Source organism: Vicugna pacos, chromosome X, assembly GCF_048564905.1.
Source record: "Vicugna pacos chromosome X, VicPac4, whole genome shotgun sequence".
Taxonomy (NCBI): domain Eukaryota; kingdom Metazoa; phylum Chordata; class Mammalia; order Artiodactyla; family Camelidae; genus Vicugna; species Vicugna pacos.
The window spans coordinates 13,609,917-13,631,442 of NC_133023.1; the positions used below are offsets into that span (position 1 = coordinate 13,609,917).

The 21,526-nt window shown below is 33.6% G+C and overlaps 1 protein-coding gene across 10 annotated transcripts in view; it reads left to right on the forward strand.

Moving 5' to 3' along the window:
* Nucleotides 1-21,526, forward strand: part of CDKL5 (cyclin dependent kinase like 5) — a 198,244-nt gene that overhangs the window by 58,779 nt on the left and 117,939 nt on the right. For all 10 annotated transcript variants that reach the window (XR_012067489.1, XM_072956083.1, XM_072956086.1 and 7 more), the window contains exons 2-3: nt 15,239-15,468; nt 18,054-18,088. Coding sequence is in view for 9 of the 10 variants with exons in the window: in XM_072956083.1 (XP_072812184.1) it covers nt 15,405-15,468; nt 18,054-18,088 (99 nt within the window). In the remaining variant the exon portion in view is untranslated. The remainder of the gene's footprint in view (nt 1-15,238; nt 15,469-18,053; nt 18,089-21,526) is intronic.

A 21,526-nucleotide genomic window follows, 5' to 3' on the forward strand; every position in this document is an offset into this window, starting at 1 on the left:
ATACTCTGGGTTATAATCTAAGTCCAATACTCCTTTATTTTGTTGCTGAGATTGTTCCTGCTTTGGCCAATGGGAGCCCTTTCAGTTGCCTCCAGTGCCACTTTGACATAACTCATCTTTTTTGTTGTTGTTTTTTTGTTTGTTTTGAACATTTCCTTTCTTGGCACCGCAGGATGCTCATTTTGTACACTTCTTGCCTCAGTCTTAGAATCAGCCATTTCTCCAAAGAGTTCTGGTTCCTTTTTTTGGAAAGTGTTATTAGAAACCAGGGTCTGGGTGGTAGGTATATGCTCATGAATTTTTCTTTTTGGTTATCGTACTAGTTTTCTACTCCAGAATTCCCATTTGGTTCCATTTCCAGTATTCTCAGCCTACCTTGCCTGGGTGTAGAGCTTCTGCCCTATGAGTGGGGGCTGGGTAGAGGCAAGGAGCCCCTGTCTTCTCAGCCATGCTTGCCTGCAATAGAGTTTCTGCAGCATGGGGCGGGAGCTGGGGAATGAGAAATGCTTGTGACCTGCTGGTGACAGTATTAGGAGAGGATACTTCAGTTCTATGAATGAATGAATAATCTTCATTTCTTCCATCATGTTTTCTTTATCCTTTGATAGTAGTTAATTGATAACACATTTCTTTAGAACTTAGGTGAGTTTCTCTAACTCACCTCTTCTCTCCATATTTTATCTTTTGAAAATGAAGCCTCATTTTATTTTTCATAGCTAAAAGAATACTTCCATTTGTAGTCCTCTAACTGTACTTTTTGTGTGTCTTGTTTCTGTGGTTTCTTAAATAAAATCTTCAGGACTAAAGGTAATTGAAGTGCATTTGCTTTCCTCCAGATCAAATAAATGCTTTACAAATATACCTCAGCAATTCTGCTTATAGATGGTTTTTGATTCATCAGTTCTTGGTTTTTGTCTTGATCCTACAGAACATGATTTACTTTATATGGTAAGTTGAAGGTATCTTTACTTATAAGACTCGATAAATTATCAGTAATGTTGATAGTACAATACAGTTTTAGAAGTGGTTCTAGATTTAGCTTAGTTCTTGTTTAGGCTGAGTAGAAAATTTTTCAATAATTCTGTTCAACTGAATAAAATAACAGTGTTTTGCAAGTAATTTAATTGTCATCAGAACTGGCAAGACTAAGCTATTGCTTGCTTAAAGAATGTTTTATTTACTTTAATAAAAATATTGCTCTTAAAATGCTAATGACGTTTCATGAATCTGTTATTCCTTGTGGGTCTTGGCATAAATTACTTATCTCATTTGGGAAATTTTTTTTAAGCACAGGCTTATAATTGAGATGATAAATCTCACTTTCTAGAACTATTTAGCCTTCTTATTTCATTATCTATTGTGTTAAATGAGACTTATTTAATTACTAATAACAGTTTTTTTTATTATGTGGCTACTATGCATCAAAAGTTTTACTTATATAACCTTGAATTTTCACCTGTAAGTGGGTAGTATTAGTCCCTCTTAGTGAATGAGAAAACAGACTTAAAGAGGATAAATAACTTGCTCGTGGTCACATAATTAGTGAAGGCTGACACTCAGATATGTCAGTATTCTCAGAAGAATTAGAAAGAGGAGTTCAGGTAGAGGAAGGGTTTGTGCCAATCAGCAGTGCACTAGGCCTGATTGTTCATTGTCTTGATTGGTCTTGGACTGTTGAAATAATGTTTTTTCATCTTCTAAGAAGGGCATATTAACAGGTAGAAACTAAAAGAAAATTCACTTTTGATTTTTAAAGTTATTAGGATATGTTAGCTTATGTTAACATAGTCATACATATGTTTGAATAATTCAAAATAGATAATAGACAGTACTTAAATTTGGAATGTGCATGGGTTTCTTTAAAATATTGAATCCTGTGTCTATGATTAAGTAAACTGGGAGTTATTTCAAGGAAAATGATACCATACTGAAAAGCAGGCTCCATGGTCACCAAGAAGCTGTCTAGTTTTCTCACCTACTCTGTTGTGAATGGGGAGAGGGTCCTTCAGTCAAGCCAAAGCAGAACTCCTCAGAAGCTGATTAGGAGACCTTGGATATAAGCTTTGTTTCCTCATTCATATAATGAATGGGTAGGGTTTATTTTAGCTTTAAGATTCTGTGATTTCCTGAACAAGAAGATGGTAGTATGTATTTCAGAATGCTTTACGTATCATTTGTATGGAATTAAAAACACAAGTAATTAAGTTTGTGCTGTAGAACTATAAAGTAAAATGTACTATGGATAATCCACATACAGATAGTAGTTGACAGTAATATTGTTTACAAGTCAGTTACTGTTATAAATATGCATAATCAATTCTTAATTATTTAAGAATTATTAGAATTGTTTATTGAAGCCAGTTTCTTTTCTCTGTATCTTTCGTTTGGAAATGTGGATCGTTATTAAATTCTCTTTCAGTTGATAGGCAGAAAAGAGTTGAAGTGCAGATACAGGGTCTAGTAGTGGTACAGTGTCTAGTTTCTAGGAAATTATGATTTATCTAAGGGAAATAGATATATATGCAAACAATGTTTAAGTAAATATCTTAATGTTGTATTAAGAATTTAGAGGCTAGCCTTTTGAATTTTTATCATAGGAATCTATTAGTTAATCTTAACTGAAGAAAAAAATACCACAGAATTTATAGAGAATAACTTCTAGCTGGGCTGAACAGAGAGGAAGTTATAATTTACTTGATTTTTAAAAAATAATGGCTAACATTTCAGTTGGTAAAAACTGGGGCCAGAGGTGGGGAAATAATTTGAACAAAGGCATAGAAGTGGAAAACTGAAAGGCATGTTCTAGGTGTTGATTAGTAGGTGTAGTTGATTTGGAGCCAAGGATTCTTATAGTGGAGAAGTAGATAATTGTCAAAGATTATAGTTAAATTCACAGGAAAGCAATTGCCAAAGGTTATAGTTAATTTCAGATTAAGTAACATAACTGCTCTGAGCCTAAATTTTCCCCTCTGTAAAATAAGGTCAGAAGAGATGATCCCCTAGCCTACTTAATAGGTGTTCAGTAAGTATTTGTTGAATGAATAAATGACTGAGTGAAAGAGATGTCTTTAGCTATTTTCCTTGACATCGGTGCCTTAGAAATTTGGACTTTTTGGGTCGGCAGTGGGAAATTAATAGTTTTTGATAGTAAAATGATACAACAACTTTAGTCTAAAAAGAGTAAGTCATGGTCTCTTCCTGTAAATAATGGTTCTGTGTTTTTAAATTCATTTCTCTCTGTAGGAGTCCATGGGAGACAGTCATAATCCCTGTGGATTATAAATAGTCAGGGCTCTTTTAACACTTAAAAATATTGAATCTTAAACATATTAAGTGTTTTTGTCTAAAAATATTTAAAAAGTGAATGTAAGAGTTTAGAAACTTTTATAGCAGTTTAACACTGCCACACCATTTTTATTGTATTTTACAATACAAATTACATGGGTTTGGAAAACAAAGAAACTAGACTTCAATATTCTAAATAATTTGAGAACCTCTGGTCTAAATGTTTCCAAAGTTTTTGGCTTTGGGTAGGTCAAATGTCATGATTACATGAACTAATCTCCTTCCAAGGCGTCTTTTCTAAGGATTCTTAAAGGATGTGATTATAGTGTATTCATCTGGGAAGTGACTTCATAATGGAGCCTGAGAATACCCACAGAGCAAGTTATATCCTTGGTGAAGCTGCCTAAGTTGGAAATTAAGTTAAATCTTGAGTTTCTCATATTCTCAATTTATATGACTTATTTTCCTTGCTGTTGACTTGAAGTGCAACTTTGTATTCATTCAGCTATCCGTAATACCTCTGTATTGTGCAGTATAAAACATGCCATAATAAATAACAATTAAATAAGACCCCATAATTGTCCATAATGTAATACTGTTTTCCATATGCTCTTGTATATTCCCAGTTTCAGTTAGTAGTGCCCTCATATGTGCAATAATCAAGGCAGAAATTTTGTAATCATCTAGACTTCTCCATTTCTTATTCATCAACTATTTTTAAGTTGGCACTGTGTCTTTGGAGTATACCTCCTAAATATCTCAATTCTATCGCCTTTCTCTTCTCACTGCTGCTTTAGTTGGGATTTTCATCATTTTGTACCTGGCCTCCATCAATCAGTAGCTTTCTGGTTAGTATCTCTGCCCTAATCCTCTTTTTGCCTCCATGGTGATTTTTCTGAAACATAATACTCATAAATATTCATCTAAAAGGTTTCTCTTAATTTACTATTGTCTATGACAGTAGCCTTCAAACTTCATGTACAGTAGTTGAATCCTTCTTAAAATATAGGGAAACATACCTGTGCCATGGCGTATAAGGCTTTTTTTTTAATTTAGGGCCTGCCTCATTCTTGTCATTCCTGGACCTGTGCCCTAGATTTCAGAGGGGCTGAATGACTTGAGTTCTACAAACACTCCTTGTTTTTTGTTTTTGCCTGTTTTAGCAAAAACTTTACCTAGAATGCCTTCACCCTTTTGTCTGTCATATTCTGTTCTCGTCTCAAGAGTGTCACCTGAATCTCCTGAATGATAACAGTGTCTTATATAAGCTAATGAATGACTTTTGGCAGAGGCCCCTAGATAACTTCAGGATGGGGCTTGATCATCAGAAGGACTAGCCACGATTAAGTTAGAACTTTCAGCCTCCTTTTCTCACCCCCTACCTCTGGGGAGAAGAGAGGGCCAGAGACCGAGTTCAGCTACCAGTGGCTAGTGATTCAATCAATCATGCCACCATAATAAAACCTCCATGAAAACCCCTAAATGACAGAGTTTGGGGAGGTTCTAGGTTGGTGGACATGTTGAGGTGCTGGGTGGTGCTAGGAGGGTGATGCACCCTAAGAGGGTGTGGAAGCTTTGCTCCCTTTCTCCTGCCCCTGTAACTTGCCTTGTGCATCTCCTCCATTTGGCTATTTATGAATTGTATTCTGTATAGTAAACCAGTAATGATAGGTAAAGCATTTTCCTAAGTTCTTTGAGTCATTCTAGGGAATTATCAAACCTGAGGAAGGGGTTGTAAGAATTCCCAAATTTTTAGCTGAGTCAGACAGAAGTGCAGGTAGCCTGGGGACGCAGAATTTATGACTGGCATCTTAAGTGAGAGAAGTCTGTGGGACCCGAGCCCTTAAATCTCTGGAGTCTGATGTTAACTCTGGATAGTTAGTGTTAGGGTAGATTGTAGGACCCAAGTGTTAGAGGATTGGTGTTGGAAAAGATGCCACATATTTGGTATCACAGTCACTTAACTTCAGTTTACAAATGGAAACAAACCAAAGCTTCAAGAGACTGCTCAGCTTAACATTAAGTTAGTATATGGGAGAGCTATAACTCAAAAATCCTCTTAACCATATCTTTTTTAAAAATTGTAATTTCCTTGAGATAAAAAAACTATCTTTTAACATATTAAATTTTTATTATTTTTAGTCGTGTGTTCAAATCTCTTGACCTTAACTGAATGCTTTCATCAATCAATGGCCTTGATAAAATTGCTTGTAATTTTGACTGTTATTTTTTTGGTCAAAATAATGTCACGTATCCTTCTAAAGTTAGGACAAACAGCTGAGGAAGTGCAGGATCTTTAGTTTGATTTTCTTCAGTTCCTTCTATACTTTAAATAGTACACAAATATCTCTGTAAATAAAAATAACTTTCTCCCAACCCATTTGGAAAATATCCCAGCCTTCCTCTTCACACCTTGCAAAGTTGCTGCTCTCTAGTCATTATTACTGTTTGTTTTTTCCCTTTAACATAAGTGACCCTCCCAGGAATAGCTTAATCACCAGATGTTTGGCCAGCAGTATTCCATTTATTCTGGTTTTGTACTTTTTCTGAAATAGGCTAAAAGCTAATCACTCTATTCCTTCCCTTGTTCTAAGATGATTTTACTCAATTGCTCTTGAAACTTACATTGGTTAAGTGATTTGGAACCAAATGAAAAGAGAGAGGGTAGGGTATATATATTTTCTACTGGTCCTTTATGAATTAATGTTTATTAATTGAGAATTTTGATACTCAAATTTTCAGTTTGAGAGGTTCTGAATGTTTAGAAATGAAATTGTGGGACTTCCAACAGAGGAGCCTTGTATTTTTCTCTTTCTCTCACTTCCCATCTCTAATCTATCTCCAGTTGTATTGACCTCCCCTCCAAATATATCCTTAATCTATCCATTTCTTGTTATATCTACCAATTTAGCCCATCCTGCCCTTATCCTTTTACCTAGGTGACTGCAGTGGCTTCCTAGTTGTTATACTCCCAAACTCACAGCTTCCTTTCCAGACTGGGAGCCGTTTTCTACTCTGTAGCTTGTATGATCTTTTCATAATGCAAATCATCTGACTGTCATACCGCCCCCTGAACCTGCCCCTCCTATTCTTGTTCAAAACCCTCCAGTGACTCCTTATGTCTGATGATAAGGATAAAACTACTTAAAATATCCCAGCCTACTGTTTCTCCAGCCTTACCTTGTATTAGGTTATTAACCACCCAACCCTTGCCACCTTTGAGTCTCTTGTGTCTGTCATGTTCCGTCTTGATTTGGGACTTTCACATAACTCATTCTCTCTGGGAGCATTCCTCCGCTGTAAGTTTATGTCTATTTGTCCTATAGATCTCAGCTCACTGGTGCTTTCTCTGGAAAAGCCAATGCTCCCTAATTAGGTGGGAAACCTCTGTACAAGCCCTTGTAGTGCCTTATATCTCTTTTCCATAGCACTTACATTTTTCATACTTATTGTATGATTCTTTGATAAACTCCATGAGATAAGGGGTCTTGTCTATTTCCTTTATTAATATGTTCCCAGTGTCTATCACAGTGCCTGGTATATAGTTAACTCTCAAGACATATTTATTGAATGATTGCTTAATTTAAGTTCTCAGGTGTAGCGTTTACAGAATGTGCTGTTTTACCCTTTCTGAAAAATATGACTGCATTTGCTCTAGGCCAGTCTTTGTTCTCATCTTTTACCTTTGGCTTTCCCAAGACTACTCAGTTTCAGCAGTCTCATCTCCAAAGTCTTAAAGCATTTCAGGAATGAAATGTATCTAGGCCAATGGTCCTGAATTCATTTAAAGCCTCTAGGGGTTCTTCAGCAGAGTTCGCTTTCATTTCCTTCTACTCTTTTTCATCTGAAGGTTAGTGTTTTGTTTGTTTTCTTTTGTTTTTTATTTGTCTAGTTTTTTTTGGAGTAGAGGACAATAACTTAGACCACGTTTTCTAATCCACATCAATCCAGCAAAATCTGGGTGGTTCCCAACTTCTGCAAGTTCAGTTATTTAGAATTTGGAGATCAGAACAAAACCCATAGAAACCATGATAAAATTGATACTTACGTTTTCATGCAGGTGCTTTCAAAGCCCTTAAACCAATAGCATATGTTAAATAGTACAATGTTAGAAAGACCTCTGAATTTTTCTGATCCCAGTTTAGTTCTCTTTTTCAGTCTGAACCTCCTCAGATGCTTGTAAGTTTATAGGGTTGTCAGTGCTAGGAGAAATATCAGGTAGCTGAGTAAGAGATACATTGGGTTGGTACTGGATTTTCCTACCTTGTGGAAGGATTCTAAAGGTAAAGGGTAGGGAGACAAGCTTCATGTTTGGTAGTTTGAAATTTTTATACTGTTAAGCTGTGTGTGTATTACTCATGGTAGTCAAATATCAGTTTGATTTAGTCATTGGAACTAAATTATAGAGAATGGACTGATAAATCAAGTTACTTTTCACTCTTGGGTGAATAAAGCAGAATGAAGATCCTATTAATTACGTCAGGTGGTCCCATCTAGGAAGAAAACTAAGTAGGAGTGCATTATCCCCTCACTTATATTCAACGTGGAGAATTCTCTGCAAGAGAGTAGGATGATTTTCATAAGGATGTGCTTTTCCACAGAAATGGTTTCTTCCCATACATGTATTATAAGTTTTAAGATGCTTTCAAACCATTTGAATCTCTTATTATAAAAAATTTTGTCATATACCAAATTCATTCCTGTCCAGTTTCAGTGACAAAATGCTTCTCTCGTTTGTATGTATAAAAACAATGCCGGAAACAAAAACAAAACTCATGATTCAACTGATTTTGTCCTCTCTTTGGGAAGAAGAAAAGTCCTGATGAGATGAAGATTGTAATTTCAGCAACAAAGGAAACATTCAAGACTTAGGCAGCTCTTAAATTCAATACTAATGATATATGAAATAAATTATAAGCCTTACATTCCTGTCAGTTCTTGTAGGTACCTGCTTGCCAATGCAGAGACAAGATTGCTTAATTGTAGGTGTATTTCTTAGTGCAAGACAAATCCACTTTAAAATGCCTTCTGTTATTTGTTTAAAAAGTTAATGGTTAGTAATCAAAAACAAACGGTTTTTGAGAGATTCTTACAATCTTCAGAAGGTTGGAAGGGACCTTAGAGGACATCTAATTTAGTACACCACTCTTGTCTACCACGGCTAGGCCAAACTGCTTCCAGTGGCTTCTTCCTGCCCCCTGCAGGTCCCCTTCTAGTCTACTGTGCTTCAGAGTACAGTTCTTTGTTCCTTGAATTTATCAAGCTCTGTAAGAACTCTTCGTACTGCCTGGAACACTCTTCTCACATCCCTGTTCTCATGGCTTGCTTCTTTACATTAAACAGATTTCATTCAAATTTTACCTCCTCAGAACACCTTATCCAACTCCCCCAACCCCTCATCTCCTCCACCTCTGACCCCCACCTCAGTTTCTCAGTTTCCGAAACTCTATCATAAGACTGTTTTCTTTCCTTACTAATAATTGTCACTGTTTGGAGTGATCATGTTTGTTTGTTTATTGTCTGTCTCCCCTCATTGGCTTCATGAGAGCAGGGGCTGTGTCTGTGTTGTCCACTGCTGTATCCTGAAGCATCTACAGTGGGTTGGTCCACTGTAGGTATCTGGCAGCTATTTATAGACTAAGTGAGTAACTATTCATTATTCATTGTTGTCCAAATCACTACTGAGCTGACATCTGTCTCCTTTTCCATTCTACCTCTCTGATCTTAGTTTTTCCCCCTGAGATAAATGGCCTGCTCTGTTCTCTCTTTTTCAAAGAGTCTCCAGACATCGGGATGTCAGTCTTCTCATTGAGGCCAGATGTTCCCAGTTTCCTTACCAGCTCATCTGGGATGGTTTTGGTTTGTGGTCATCATCCAGGTTATCTGTCACTGGAAGTTTTTGGTTTTGTTGTTGCTATCCAGCACTAGACACACGACTTTATGTGGAGTCTGAAGAGAGAGAGTTCAGTTTAACTTTTTGGTTAATGTAATATTGAAATGCTTTATCTTTGATAAAAATTTTCTTTTATCTCCATATAAATGACCATGGAACTACTTATATATGATGTCATTATCAGAATTGCTCTTGGAACTCTTAAAAACTTATTTTATTTTGGAATATAACAACATAAAAACACATGAAACAAATACACACTCTAGTGAATGTCTATTTAACTATCACACAAGTCAAGAAATAGAACATTACTAGTGGCCCAGAAAGCTCTCCTATCTATCTCTTGTCAATCTCAACTCCTCCCTAGAGGTAATTAATATCCTATTTTTATTAAGAAACATTTCCTTGGTCACTTGTTTTTTTTTATAGGTTTATCACTTATATATGCATACCTAAATAATATAGTTTGTAGTTCAGCTTTGTCTGTTTTAAAACTGTATATAAACAAAATGATACTGTTGTATTAGTTTTCTGCTGTTTGTGATGAATTACCACAAGTTTAGTGGCTTAAAACAACACCCATATATTAGCTCACAGTTCTGTAGGTCAGAAGTCTCTTCTCAGGGTAGCATAAAGCTGGAAATCAATGTATTGGCTGGGCTGAGTTCTCTTTTGTTCTTGATTAGTTTCAAAGTTGATTTCCAAGGTCTAGCTCTTTTGATCATTTATTGTGTGTTTTCTTTTTCACCAGTTTCAACTTTTATTTCTTTCTTTATATCTTCTTTGGATTTATTTTGCTGTTTTTTTTTAAACTTCTTGAGATTGATGCTTAGTTTATTTTCACTTTTTAAATATTTTGTGATATATGTTGTATATGGCTCTAAAATCCCTCCCTAAGCATTGTTTTAGCTTCTTCCTATGAATTTGTATTTCTGTTATTTTTAAATGTTACGATTTCTTCTTTGATTGACTTACAGATTATATTAAGAATGTATTTATTAATTTCTAAACATACACATATTTTCTAGTATTTTCTTTTGTGATTGATTTCTTGCATACTTGCATTGTGGAGAGAGAACATCCTCAGACTTCAATTCTTGTAATTTACTTTGAATTGCATTATGGCCTAGCACTTTATCAGTTTTTGTAAATGTTCTGTGTGCGCTTGGAGAAAAAAGATATTCTGCAGTTCTTTGCTATAGTTTATATTTTCATTTGTTAAGTTTAAAAAATATGTTTAAAGTCTTACATATCCTGATATTTTTCTCTTTGTACTCTGTTGAGCTACTCCCTGTTGAGTTCCTTTGCTATTATTCTATTTTTCAGTTCTAGAATGCTAATTTTTTCTTTGAATTTAGGTTTCTACCTTTTGGACCTTCCAGTTCTATGAAAATGTTCAACCCTTGGGTTTTTATTAGTTCACCCTATAGTTGTTTATAGGCTATTCCTGATAATTCTGATATTATGAGTCTCTTTGGGTCATTTTCTGTCTTGGTCATTTCTATTAGTTCTTGTTAATGGTGTCTTATTACTTTGTGTATCTGATTATCTTTGATTATGTACTGCACAATGTAGACAAGAAATTATCTGTAGCAATATTGTGAGGCTGAGGTTGATGTTACCTTCCTGCAGAGCCCACCCCTGCCCACCTCTTCCCCTTTCAACCAGACAACTATTGGCACTACCAATCTGAATGTGGGACCACCTCAATCCATGGTACACTTAGATGTTTATTTAGGTCACTCGGATGACATAAAGCTGTGATTCGAGTCTGTTCAGGGACTGATTTCTTTCTGGTTTCCTTTATCCTGGGAGTATAGCTCTTTGGGGTTTCAGCTTCAAGTGAATGGTGTTTATGATTTATGATACTTCCTCCTTTTGCAACACTTTTGCCTTTGACTTTCTTGCCCCTGGGCTTATAAGGGTTTCAAAAGCAGGTCTGTTTTTCTCCCATTTTTTTCTGACTCTTCCTTCAAGTGCCTGTGGGCTAAAACCATTTTGGGTGGTTTGGATTACCTCTCAGGGTTCTATTCTTTGCCTTGATTTCAGCCAAATAATTCTTTACAATCTTGTTAAGTCTATGGGGGTTTTTAGGCTATTTTTGAAAAGTATTTCCTCTGGCATTTGTATTCATCCCAAAGGGACATTTCAACCAAGTTATTTAATTAGTTACTTGGAGCTGAGGTGTCTGAGTTTTCAATGCCTTAAAAAATTAATCAGTGTTATTTATATAAAATTGTAGTTAAATCCAATTTGGCATATTTTTTTCCCCAGTATAAGTCCTGGTAATTAAAAGACTGTTCTTAACACCTATATTATATATTTACTCACATATTTAAATTCTGATTCCCAGTTTGCATTACTCAATTTTGATTTCCGCAGAGAATAGGTGGGACCAAATGTTCTATATATATACTTATGTATAGAACTTTTGGGAGTGCTGAGTCTTCTTAGTAGGAATGATTTAATTTTTATTGCTAGTTTCCTTTGAAATGAGCCATACCATTATTGGCAGAGTAGAATATTTACATGTTTCCTGGGTGTTTTTCTAAGTCACTCATAGAAAATGAAAGAATGATTCATTCTCAGAAACACTCTAAGCCTCATTTACCTGGAATGTGACTAACTTAGATCTTCATATGGCTGGCTCCTTGTTTTTATTGATAATTCACCTCAGATGTCACCTTTTTAGAGAGGGCTCTCTGAATAATCACTCCTTTTTTCTCCCTTCATAACATGTATCAGTACCTGATAATATTATATTTTCCTCCCTCAGTAAAATGTAAAGCTCCTTCAGGGCAAGGACCTTCCCTATCTTGTTCATCACTGTCTCCTGTGTCTTATTTATTTATCCATTCTCTGAAATATGTTAGGCAGTCAGTAATTATTTGTTTAATAAATGAAAGAATAGAACAAATTTTTTTTGAAATTGTGACATCATTTTCTCTAAATGTCAGTCATCCTTTAAAAATTCATGATTCCATTGAATTTAAGTTTTCTAAAATAAGTGTGGTGTCTGCTTTCTCTTGCCTTTTTGCAAAAACATTTTTTTGATAAATATTGAATGACAAATCATATAAGAATCTGACCTAAAGTAAAGGTACAGGTGACAAATATTTAGCATTAGGAACAACTATGACTTTGTTATATATTGAGCTGAAAGAAGGTCAGTGTGGCTGGAGTGAAGCAAGCCGAGGGGGAGAATAGTCAGACATGATACCAGAGGAGAGGAAGTTAAGGCCTGATGGCTTTTGTGGACTTTGATATTCACTCTTGATGATGTGAGAGGCCACTGGAGGGTTTTGAAAAGAGAAGTGACATGATCTGAATTATCCTAGACTCCTGTGCTGAGAACAGACTGAAGGGGAAGGTGAGTGTGTATCTGTAGGGATATTTGAGTATGGCCCACATCTAGGCTCTCATATCAGTTCCACTGGCAGATTTGTCTATCTCTGTGCCAAGACCACTCTGTCTTAATTTGTATAGCCCAATTCTAACCTTCAATATATTTAGTAGAGGGACATCTTGTCAGATCCTCCCCTCAAGGTGGAGTCTTCTTATTTTTCTTATTCAGGAGTGTTGGCTGTACTTGGAATTGTGTTCTTCCCATATGTATTTTAGAATCAGCTTATTTTAATTCCTCAGTTAATTCTTTTGGGATTATGATTGGAATTGCATTGGCTGTATAGATTAGTATGGAGATAATTTATTTACTTGTAGTATGAATTTTTCTAGCCCTAGAATTGGGATAACTTCATTGATATAGGTCATCTTTAATGGCTTTGAATAGTATACACACACACACATGTATATGTGTAATATATATATGTTTATGTACATGTGTGTATAAATATATAGATCTGAATAGAGGTCTTGAGTATCTTTTATGTTAAATCCTAAGTGCTTTTTTTTGTTATTGTAAATGTGATTTTTAAAAATTACACTTTCTATTTCTTATTGATGTTTACAAACAGAATTGATATTTGTATATTGAGCTTATATTTAGCTACCTTGCTAACACTTATAATTCTAATAATTTGTAAATTCCTTTAAATTTTCTATGTAGACAATAATATCAGTAAATTCTATTAAGTTTCTCTCTTTTCAGTCCTATATATTTTATTCACTTATTTTTCCTTATTTTACTGAGCTGTATAGAACCCACCAAGAAAATGTTTAATAATAATGTTAAGTATTAATTGTAGGACTTCTTGACATGTTCTTAATTTTAAAGGCGCTGTGTCTAAATATTCCACATTTAAGAATGATGTAGTTTTTGTCAGATATTTTTATCAAGATGTGAACATTTAAAAAGCATTTAATTATGGACATATTGCTCTTTAGAAAGCTTGTGCCAGTTTACATTCCTACTATAGTGTCCTAAAAGGCACACTTTCGTGTCAGTATTTTCCATACCACATGGGGTACTCATTTTTTTAAAAGTTTCAAATTTCATAGGCAGCAAAGAAACTTTCTTCACTGGTTTTGATATAGTTCTTCCTTTTAAATCAATATTTTATGTTGATACAGCTGTTATTCTTCTTAAAGATAGCATAGGTTTTTTTAAACAAAAGAACTTACTTCAGAATAATTTCAAATTTAGTGAAAAGTTGCAGAGATAGTACAAAGAATTTCCTGTTTCATAGACCCTTGACTTAGATTCCCCAAATGTTAACATTCTACCATATTTGCTTTATCATTCTCTCTTTTTCTCTTCCTCCATACACACGTTTTTTTTCCTGAACAGTTGAAGTTGTAAACTTTATCTTTAAAAACTTTGGTGTTCTTCCTCTTTTTTTTTTTCTGGTTAAGCTTTTTATTAGACTGTCTTATTCTAGAGATTTTAGGCTGTGCCTTATTTATTTGTTTTATCAATATGTAATTGACATAAAACATTGGTTTCAAGTGTACGTATAACATAATGATTTTGTTGTTTGTATATATTGTAAAATGATCACCACAGTAAGTCTAATTAACATCCATCACCACATAGTGACATTTTTTTTCTTGTGATGAGAACTTTGAAGATTTACTCTCTTAACTTTCAAATATACAATACAATATTATTAACTGTAGTCACCATGCTGTACATTATATCCCTAGAACTTCTGTATAGCTGGAAGTTTGTACCTTTTGACCACCTTCACCCATTTTGCCATTTCTTAAAATAGGAGCATTGTTTTATATAACTGCTTTACTATTGTCAAAACAAAAAATTTATCATTGATACAATATTATTATCTAATCTGTATGCATTTACATTTTATTATTTACCCTTTATAGCAAAAACACTTTTTTCTTGTCTAGGAGCCAACCCAGGATCATGCATTATATTTAGTTATTGTGACTCTAAATCTGAGTCTTCTTTTCTGAAACAGTTACTCAGTCCTTCCTTGTCTTTTATGATGTAGACATTTTAAAAGAATACAGGCCAGTTGTTGAGTGGAATGTCCCTCAGTTTGGGTGTCTGTTGCTGCCTATGATTAGATTGATGTTTTACCTTTTTGGAAGAATGTATATGTATATTTGCATACACATTTATGTTTATTTCTACATCTCTCTATATTAAGAACTGACCTTACATGGTTAACTCTAATTCCAGTCTTTCCCCTTTTTCATATTTTTAACTTGCTTTTATGAGAATGACACCAAACCCACATTATCCACAGTATCTTATTTGCTTAAGCCTAGAATACACATAAAGAAGTTTCATATCTCTGCATAAAAACAAATATCTAAGTAGAGTGTAATATTTGTTTACATTTCTTTTTGTCTTTAGCTCAAAGAGACAATGTAGTTAAAATATTGTTTTCAAAAGTTATGTTGAGTTAATTCTTTTCTTCCACCCTCCTTCAGTGTAGTTATGTTATTCATTTCAAATACATTTAGGTACATTTGTTCATTTGTGTTCCATTTTGGATTCTTCCCTCCTATTATTTCTTTTTTTTTTAGTGTATGAAACATTAACATGGTTTTAAAGGAACTGTGCAAAAAGAGGATAGGTTATTAGAGTACTGAGATATAAAACTTAACAGCTTTTAATTGTGTTTGTTCTTTCAGGGAATCATTTAATACTTCATATCAGGACAAATATGTGAAAGTTCCTGCCAACCTGTGAGAATTTCTTCCTTTGGACATTTTTCCTTCTACTTACTGTACAACTTGCTAAGAAGTTCTTTTCTGATGCCATGTTCTGTGGCTTGAATCAAAAGAGGAGTTTGTCTTCATGAAGATTCCTAACATTGGTAATGTGATGAATAAATTTGAGATCCTTGGGGTTGTAGGTGAAGGTAAGTTTAGCATTCCTTGAGTTTTTGAACAATGTACAATCATACTTACCACTGAAAAAGTTATTAATTCAGATTCTATTAATTTAACCTATATCAACTCATGTATGTGCCTAAGAGTAAAATATTAAAAGTAAAATTACTTTTAAACTATTTAGGTATTATTCTTGAACTGAAAGTCAGTAACATTTAAAAACTCTTTGAAGTTTAAGAAATCAAGGATTTATTAAGGCTGCCTTCATTTCATTCTTTTCATTAGCAATCACAGTTTCTTTATCCTACAATTTTTGGATTACATTTAATTTTTATGTAAGTTAGGCTTATTTTGAATAACTTAAAATTTATGTAAGTTAAATTTTACTTAATATGAGGTATAAATAAATGAATAAATAACTTCTATTTGTCTTTGAGAATAACAGATTCACGTTTTATAAATTCTGAGCTACACAATTTGGTACTGTTTTAACATCTCTGAAATCAGGATGTGTGTTATAATCAGTAGCGTCATGGTTTAATTAGCAGCACAATTTCTTTCCTAGTAGTACATAAAATAATAGGTATAGTCAATGATGTCATCAATTTGATGAAATATAGTAATTCACTTTTCATAAGTCTTCCTGATTTTTCCTTCTTACTAATTTTTGCTCTTGACTTAAAGATAACAGAATCATTTATTGGAATTTCCATAAAATTAACAGGGTATAAGTGATTGTAATTGTGGTTTCTTAGCATTTATATCTTTAAAGCAAGTATTACAAAAATTGCATATTTTAGAATTTTCAAATAAAATTTGAATTTTAAAAGAAGTTTTAAAAATTTACCTTTGTCAACAGCAAAGTTGTTCTGGATTTTAATATTAAGTTGTTAAATCCTTTTCAAATAAATAGAAACAATTAAAATACTGTCTAATCACTGGGTGTTTACGTCCAGGTTTGAGGAAACCACATAAAAAGAATGGATCCTTCTTCCTTTACTAGTCAACTCCTTTTCCTCTTTTTCACTGATATTTCTTATGTAAATAAAATTCATTATCAATATCTTATCTACTATTAGTTTTATAATACCTCCCTTTTTTGTTATTTCTTATTATTGTATTTTCAGAAGTATTATAGAGACTTAAGCAGTAAAACTACTCACTGGAGAAGGTCATCTCCTAGGGTGTAACAGAGTTGGAATGTTCCAGATTGTGGACCTAAGTTTTTCTGGATTACAGCCTTGTTTTTCTTAGTGTACCCATAGATAATCGTCCTCTCAGGGATTGGATTAAATTAATTAAAACTACCAGACTTACATAAATCAGAATATGTCAGTTTAAGTTGTAGTCAGAACCGTCATTGCTGTAAGTTTTTTTTGTTTGTAAACTACCTCAGAGGATGCTCTTTGGCTGTAAAATACATATATATTAAGGAAATTAAAAACTGTGAAGCAAACTACATTCCTGCATCCTAAGCAGTGCATTTTCACCCCATAGAAAAATTAGCATGGGCAGTTAAATGAAGATTGGATGATTGCCTGGTAATTGTGGAATTGAGTTGGATGGCTTAGTGGCTAGTTCCACAACTATGATAATAAGATTCATCCATCTCTATCAAGTGGAGGATACTTGTTCTGGTTTCCCAGACTCTGTTGGAGACACATTCCCAATTTTTGTAATGTTTGCTTTAAAGATATAAATGCTAAGTCCCCTTCTCATAGTTGAATATAGGTTTTGTCTGTCTGTTAACATCAGTGTTCTTGATTTTTCTACAAACTTCAGTTATGATACATTACATTTTGATTCTCCTAATTAGATTTTTCACATTATAACTTTAGCATCAGTTTCCTGGGTACCTTACTGTCAACTCTATGTTCTATGTCTAAGGAAATTGTTTACTGGCTAGTTGATAGGATAGGTAACCCAGAAGATATTGATACATCTCATTTGAAATATATCAGAGAAATTGGGAGTGCTTGGCTATAAATGATCATAGGTCCTTGGACGACTTGTGCTGGTGCCATTGAACTGAGTATTTATGGCAAAAATGTAGCAACTTCTAATAGTTATTAACTGAAATGCTGAGATGAGGCCTGTACTTACTATTTTCCCATCCAGGAAAGACATCCTAGTATCCTAAAAGAGGATTTAATTGTCTCCTAGGACTGAGAACATACTTGGTAGGCTCACTGCTTGAGCCTACTTTTGGGGAACTGTTAGCTCTTAAATTTTGAGTTCCCTAGAATCTTTTGAGTTAATTTTAATTTACTCTTAAAGTTCATATGTCCAAGTCTTGTCTCTAGAAATTCTTTAAGCTTAAGTTAAAAAATGTCTCAAGTGAAATTTTCTTTAAAAAGAGAAACATTTAAATATACATACTTATTGGGGAAATGGGTTGCTTATACTCTTGATTTATAAAAAATATGTTAAATATTCATGCTCTCTTTGTGTGTGAGTCATTGGATTATCACTGCAGAATATTGTCGTTTTAGGTATCATTACTAAACCATATACTGATAACCAATGTAAATATAATATAATAGAACTTTGATTTCTCCAAGAGCTGTAATTTTTGTACATGCCCCTAATTGTTTACTTTTTTTTTAAATTATAGGAGCCTATGGAGTTGTACTTAAATGCAGACACAAGGCAAGTGCATGATTTTTAAAAAGAAAATATCTATTTATGTTTAACTGTTTTGAAACTAATGTAGCATTCTGTGCATTTGGGCACAGAATTAAAATTATTTGGCTATGATGATGATGCCTAATGAATTAGAACTAATATGTGAACCCAGAAGAAGGAGACTACTTTTGGACAAGCTTTATCATGATTAGGTAATCATTAGTTCTTTATAATCATGTGCTATTTTTTTCAACTGACCTATGTATAGATACAAAGCTGCCTAATGGGAAGAGAGAAAGGTTGGTAGAGAAAAAAATAAAAGTGATGATAGATTTAATTATGTTCAAGTACTTAAGAGCAAGGAGGCGTTTCATTCAGTCAATATTTTTCATGTAGACCCAGTAACTTAGATTGCTTGTTGGATCAGAATCCAGATTTTGAAGAGTAGTGGATAGGTGTTTGGTTATGAAATAGGACTTGGGGTAATCATATATGATTATGATTATTAGCTGTAGCTGATCACCCTTGAATAGCCTTGAAATGAATCTTTTTATATAGATTATTTGACTATGATAATAATCACTAGTTATTCAGGGAACTTATTTCAAGTTTCCATAGCTTTTGCTCAGTGTTGAGCATGTTTTACTCAGAGACTAAATTTAAAATGGCAAGTGATTAAGCTGTAACAATTTCAAACATTAGGTTAAATATTTTTCTAATATGGTATACCTAGTCTGAATATTATTATCTGGCCTCATGCTATTTTGTGTATAATTTGTTAAGACCAATATTTAAAGTTTTTTCTGATCCAAACTTAGAAGTAAAATAATTCATGAAGGGATAGAGAAGACGCTCTCTCTCTATATCATGTTGAAAAAGGCAAGCATTGTTCAGCAGCTACTTTTGAGTAGTTTTCTTACAAGGAAATAAAACATTTTAATTCTTAGTGTTCATAATGTTTTAAGTTACAGTGTATTAAATAAATGTTAGTTGTACTATTAAAAAATTAAAGTCTTTGTGGTATTTTATAATAATATAATTTATATCTGAGATAAGCTTAGCAATTTAGCCCAAGCCATTTGATTTAAATTCTCAAATCTATCATAACATGTATGTATGTATGTATGTGTGTATGTATGTATATATATATACATATATATATATACATATATACACACACACAGAAATAAAGATGATATAATTTTTATGTTTACTTTTTCTTTCCTATTACACTAAATATTACCTTCATTTTGAAATTAAAGCTGCATGACAGTTGTGTTTAGTATTTAGATCATAGGTCTCTTATTTTAATTCAAAGAATTTTCTATTCTTGGAATTGAGTGTTTGAATTAGTTTATGTTGGTTAATAGTTATCTGAAGATCTTTGCCAGTAAGTCCTCAAAAAATGGTTTACATACTATTGACTCTTGATTCAGGATGATTAAGAATTTAAAATAATACATATAATAAAAAGTTTTACACATTAAATACCTCATTAAGAAATATTACTGTAATTTGAAATTAAGCAAATGGAAAGCTTTCTAATGAAATGCTATGCTTTTAAGGAGGTGCCTTGAATTATAAATTTATGAAGCTTTAAAAAAATAAAATGCTTGGGTGGATACTACTCAAAGAAAATAGGTTGTTAGTTTCCAAGTTAAATTTGACTCTTTCATAAACGTTAATACCCCTTTTGTACTATGGCTCTGTTTATACAACACAGCAAATGGAAGCTTCAGTTCTTAGTCCTAATACTCGAATTTTAAAACCTAGGGATTTCTGATATATAATGGCAAATCTTCCAACATCGTTTTCTCTGAGTCTTTGTGATACTTCTTCCTGTGACATTTTCCCCTATACTTTCTTTTGATCTTATCTAAGCTCTCTTGCCTTTTATGTAAAAATAAAGTTTATTAGTTGAATATATTATTTTTATCTTTCCATATATCTGGTTTACTTGTTTGTTAAAACATGCTTATTACCTGTACCTGGTTCTCATAATGCACACTATTAGTGCCAGCAAGATGAACCCAGAGTGAAAGTGGATGAGTACAGGCATCTCTGCTCTTGGGAAACCAACTCTAAATGTGAACTCTGATTCCTAGCGGCCATACATAGGGCACTTTGAGTTATAAGGATGAATAAACCAAAGTTTTCATACCCTTACATGTCTTATGATCTGTCTGAATAGATAGAAGAATAGATGCTTTAAAAAATGACCCGTGAGGTTGCTGCAAATGAGATCGCATCTAAAAAGAATAGTTTTTTTTTTTTTACCGCCCTTCACTAAATGAAGGACTCACAGACCAGCTCTCTAATTATTGTTGCTGTTTCCTTTCATATGTCTAAAAAGATACCACTGGATGGAAAATTTGAAGCATAACTTAACCCTTTAGGATCAAATGAATGTATTACTGTGAAATCTCATTATAGTTAAAAATGGATTTAATCTTCCCTTTTGTGCCCATTATATGTGAAATAATCACACCCATATATTTTGCATACCTTTTAAAATTTTAATAAAATGCTTTAAAAATGTATAAATCAGGTCTGTTGTGATTACTTATGCAAAGGTCTGTGTGATTACTTATGCATAAATTTGATCTCTTTTTGAGAAGGTTGGCTGTGGTTGTATATATAAATAAATAATTCCTAGCATATTGTGTATTTGCATAAGTATGAAAGAAAATCACTGTTTTAATCTGTGTACTGTTGCAAGAAATTTAGACGTATTTATAAACAGATATTTCTTGTCTTTTGTGAACATAATACGATGTTGGGCTATTCCAGGCCAAAGATCATACTTCTTAATTTACTGAAATAAATGCTGCTCAATTAAAAAAGAAAAATATAACTACTCTCTTTTTGACAGCATCTGTTTATTGTTATATATGCATATTGGCATATATATGACAGTTCTTACAATGACTGTTCAGCTCCTTATGGGGCTTTATGACTGCTCACATCTGGAAGAATTTCTGGTTTGGACCTTTACTCTGCAGATATGCATTGCTGATTTTATCTGTATGTCTGCTTTGCAGTGCCTCTGAGAAGGAAGGCATGTTTTACAGCATACTTTTCTTCACAGAAGCCCAAAGAGGTCATCCTCACAACAAAGTAGGGAGAATGGAATGGAATTGAAATAGGGGGATGCAATTAGAACTTGAGGCAAGAGAGGTTGAACAGCTCAGTAGAGAGAGGTTGGAGATTGATGCTAATTGAGCCTAGGACAGGGAAGTGCTGATTCCTGTAGTTCCTTTCCTGTGGTTGACTTATGAGAAGTTTTTGTTTGTTTTGAGGTAGTAGGTAACATATGCTCTTGAATAGCTAATTATACAATCCCATGAACAATCTATAGTACAGCCTGTAAGTATTAAATTAATAAAATTGACTTAAGTTACAGAACCAAAAACAAAGGACACAGTAGAGAGCTGTTACAGAGTAGCAGGTTCCTGTGGAAGG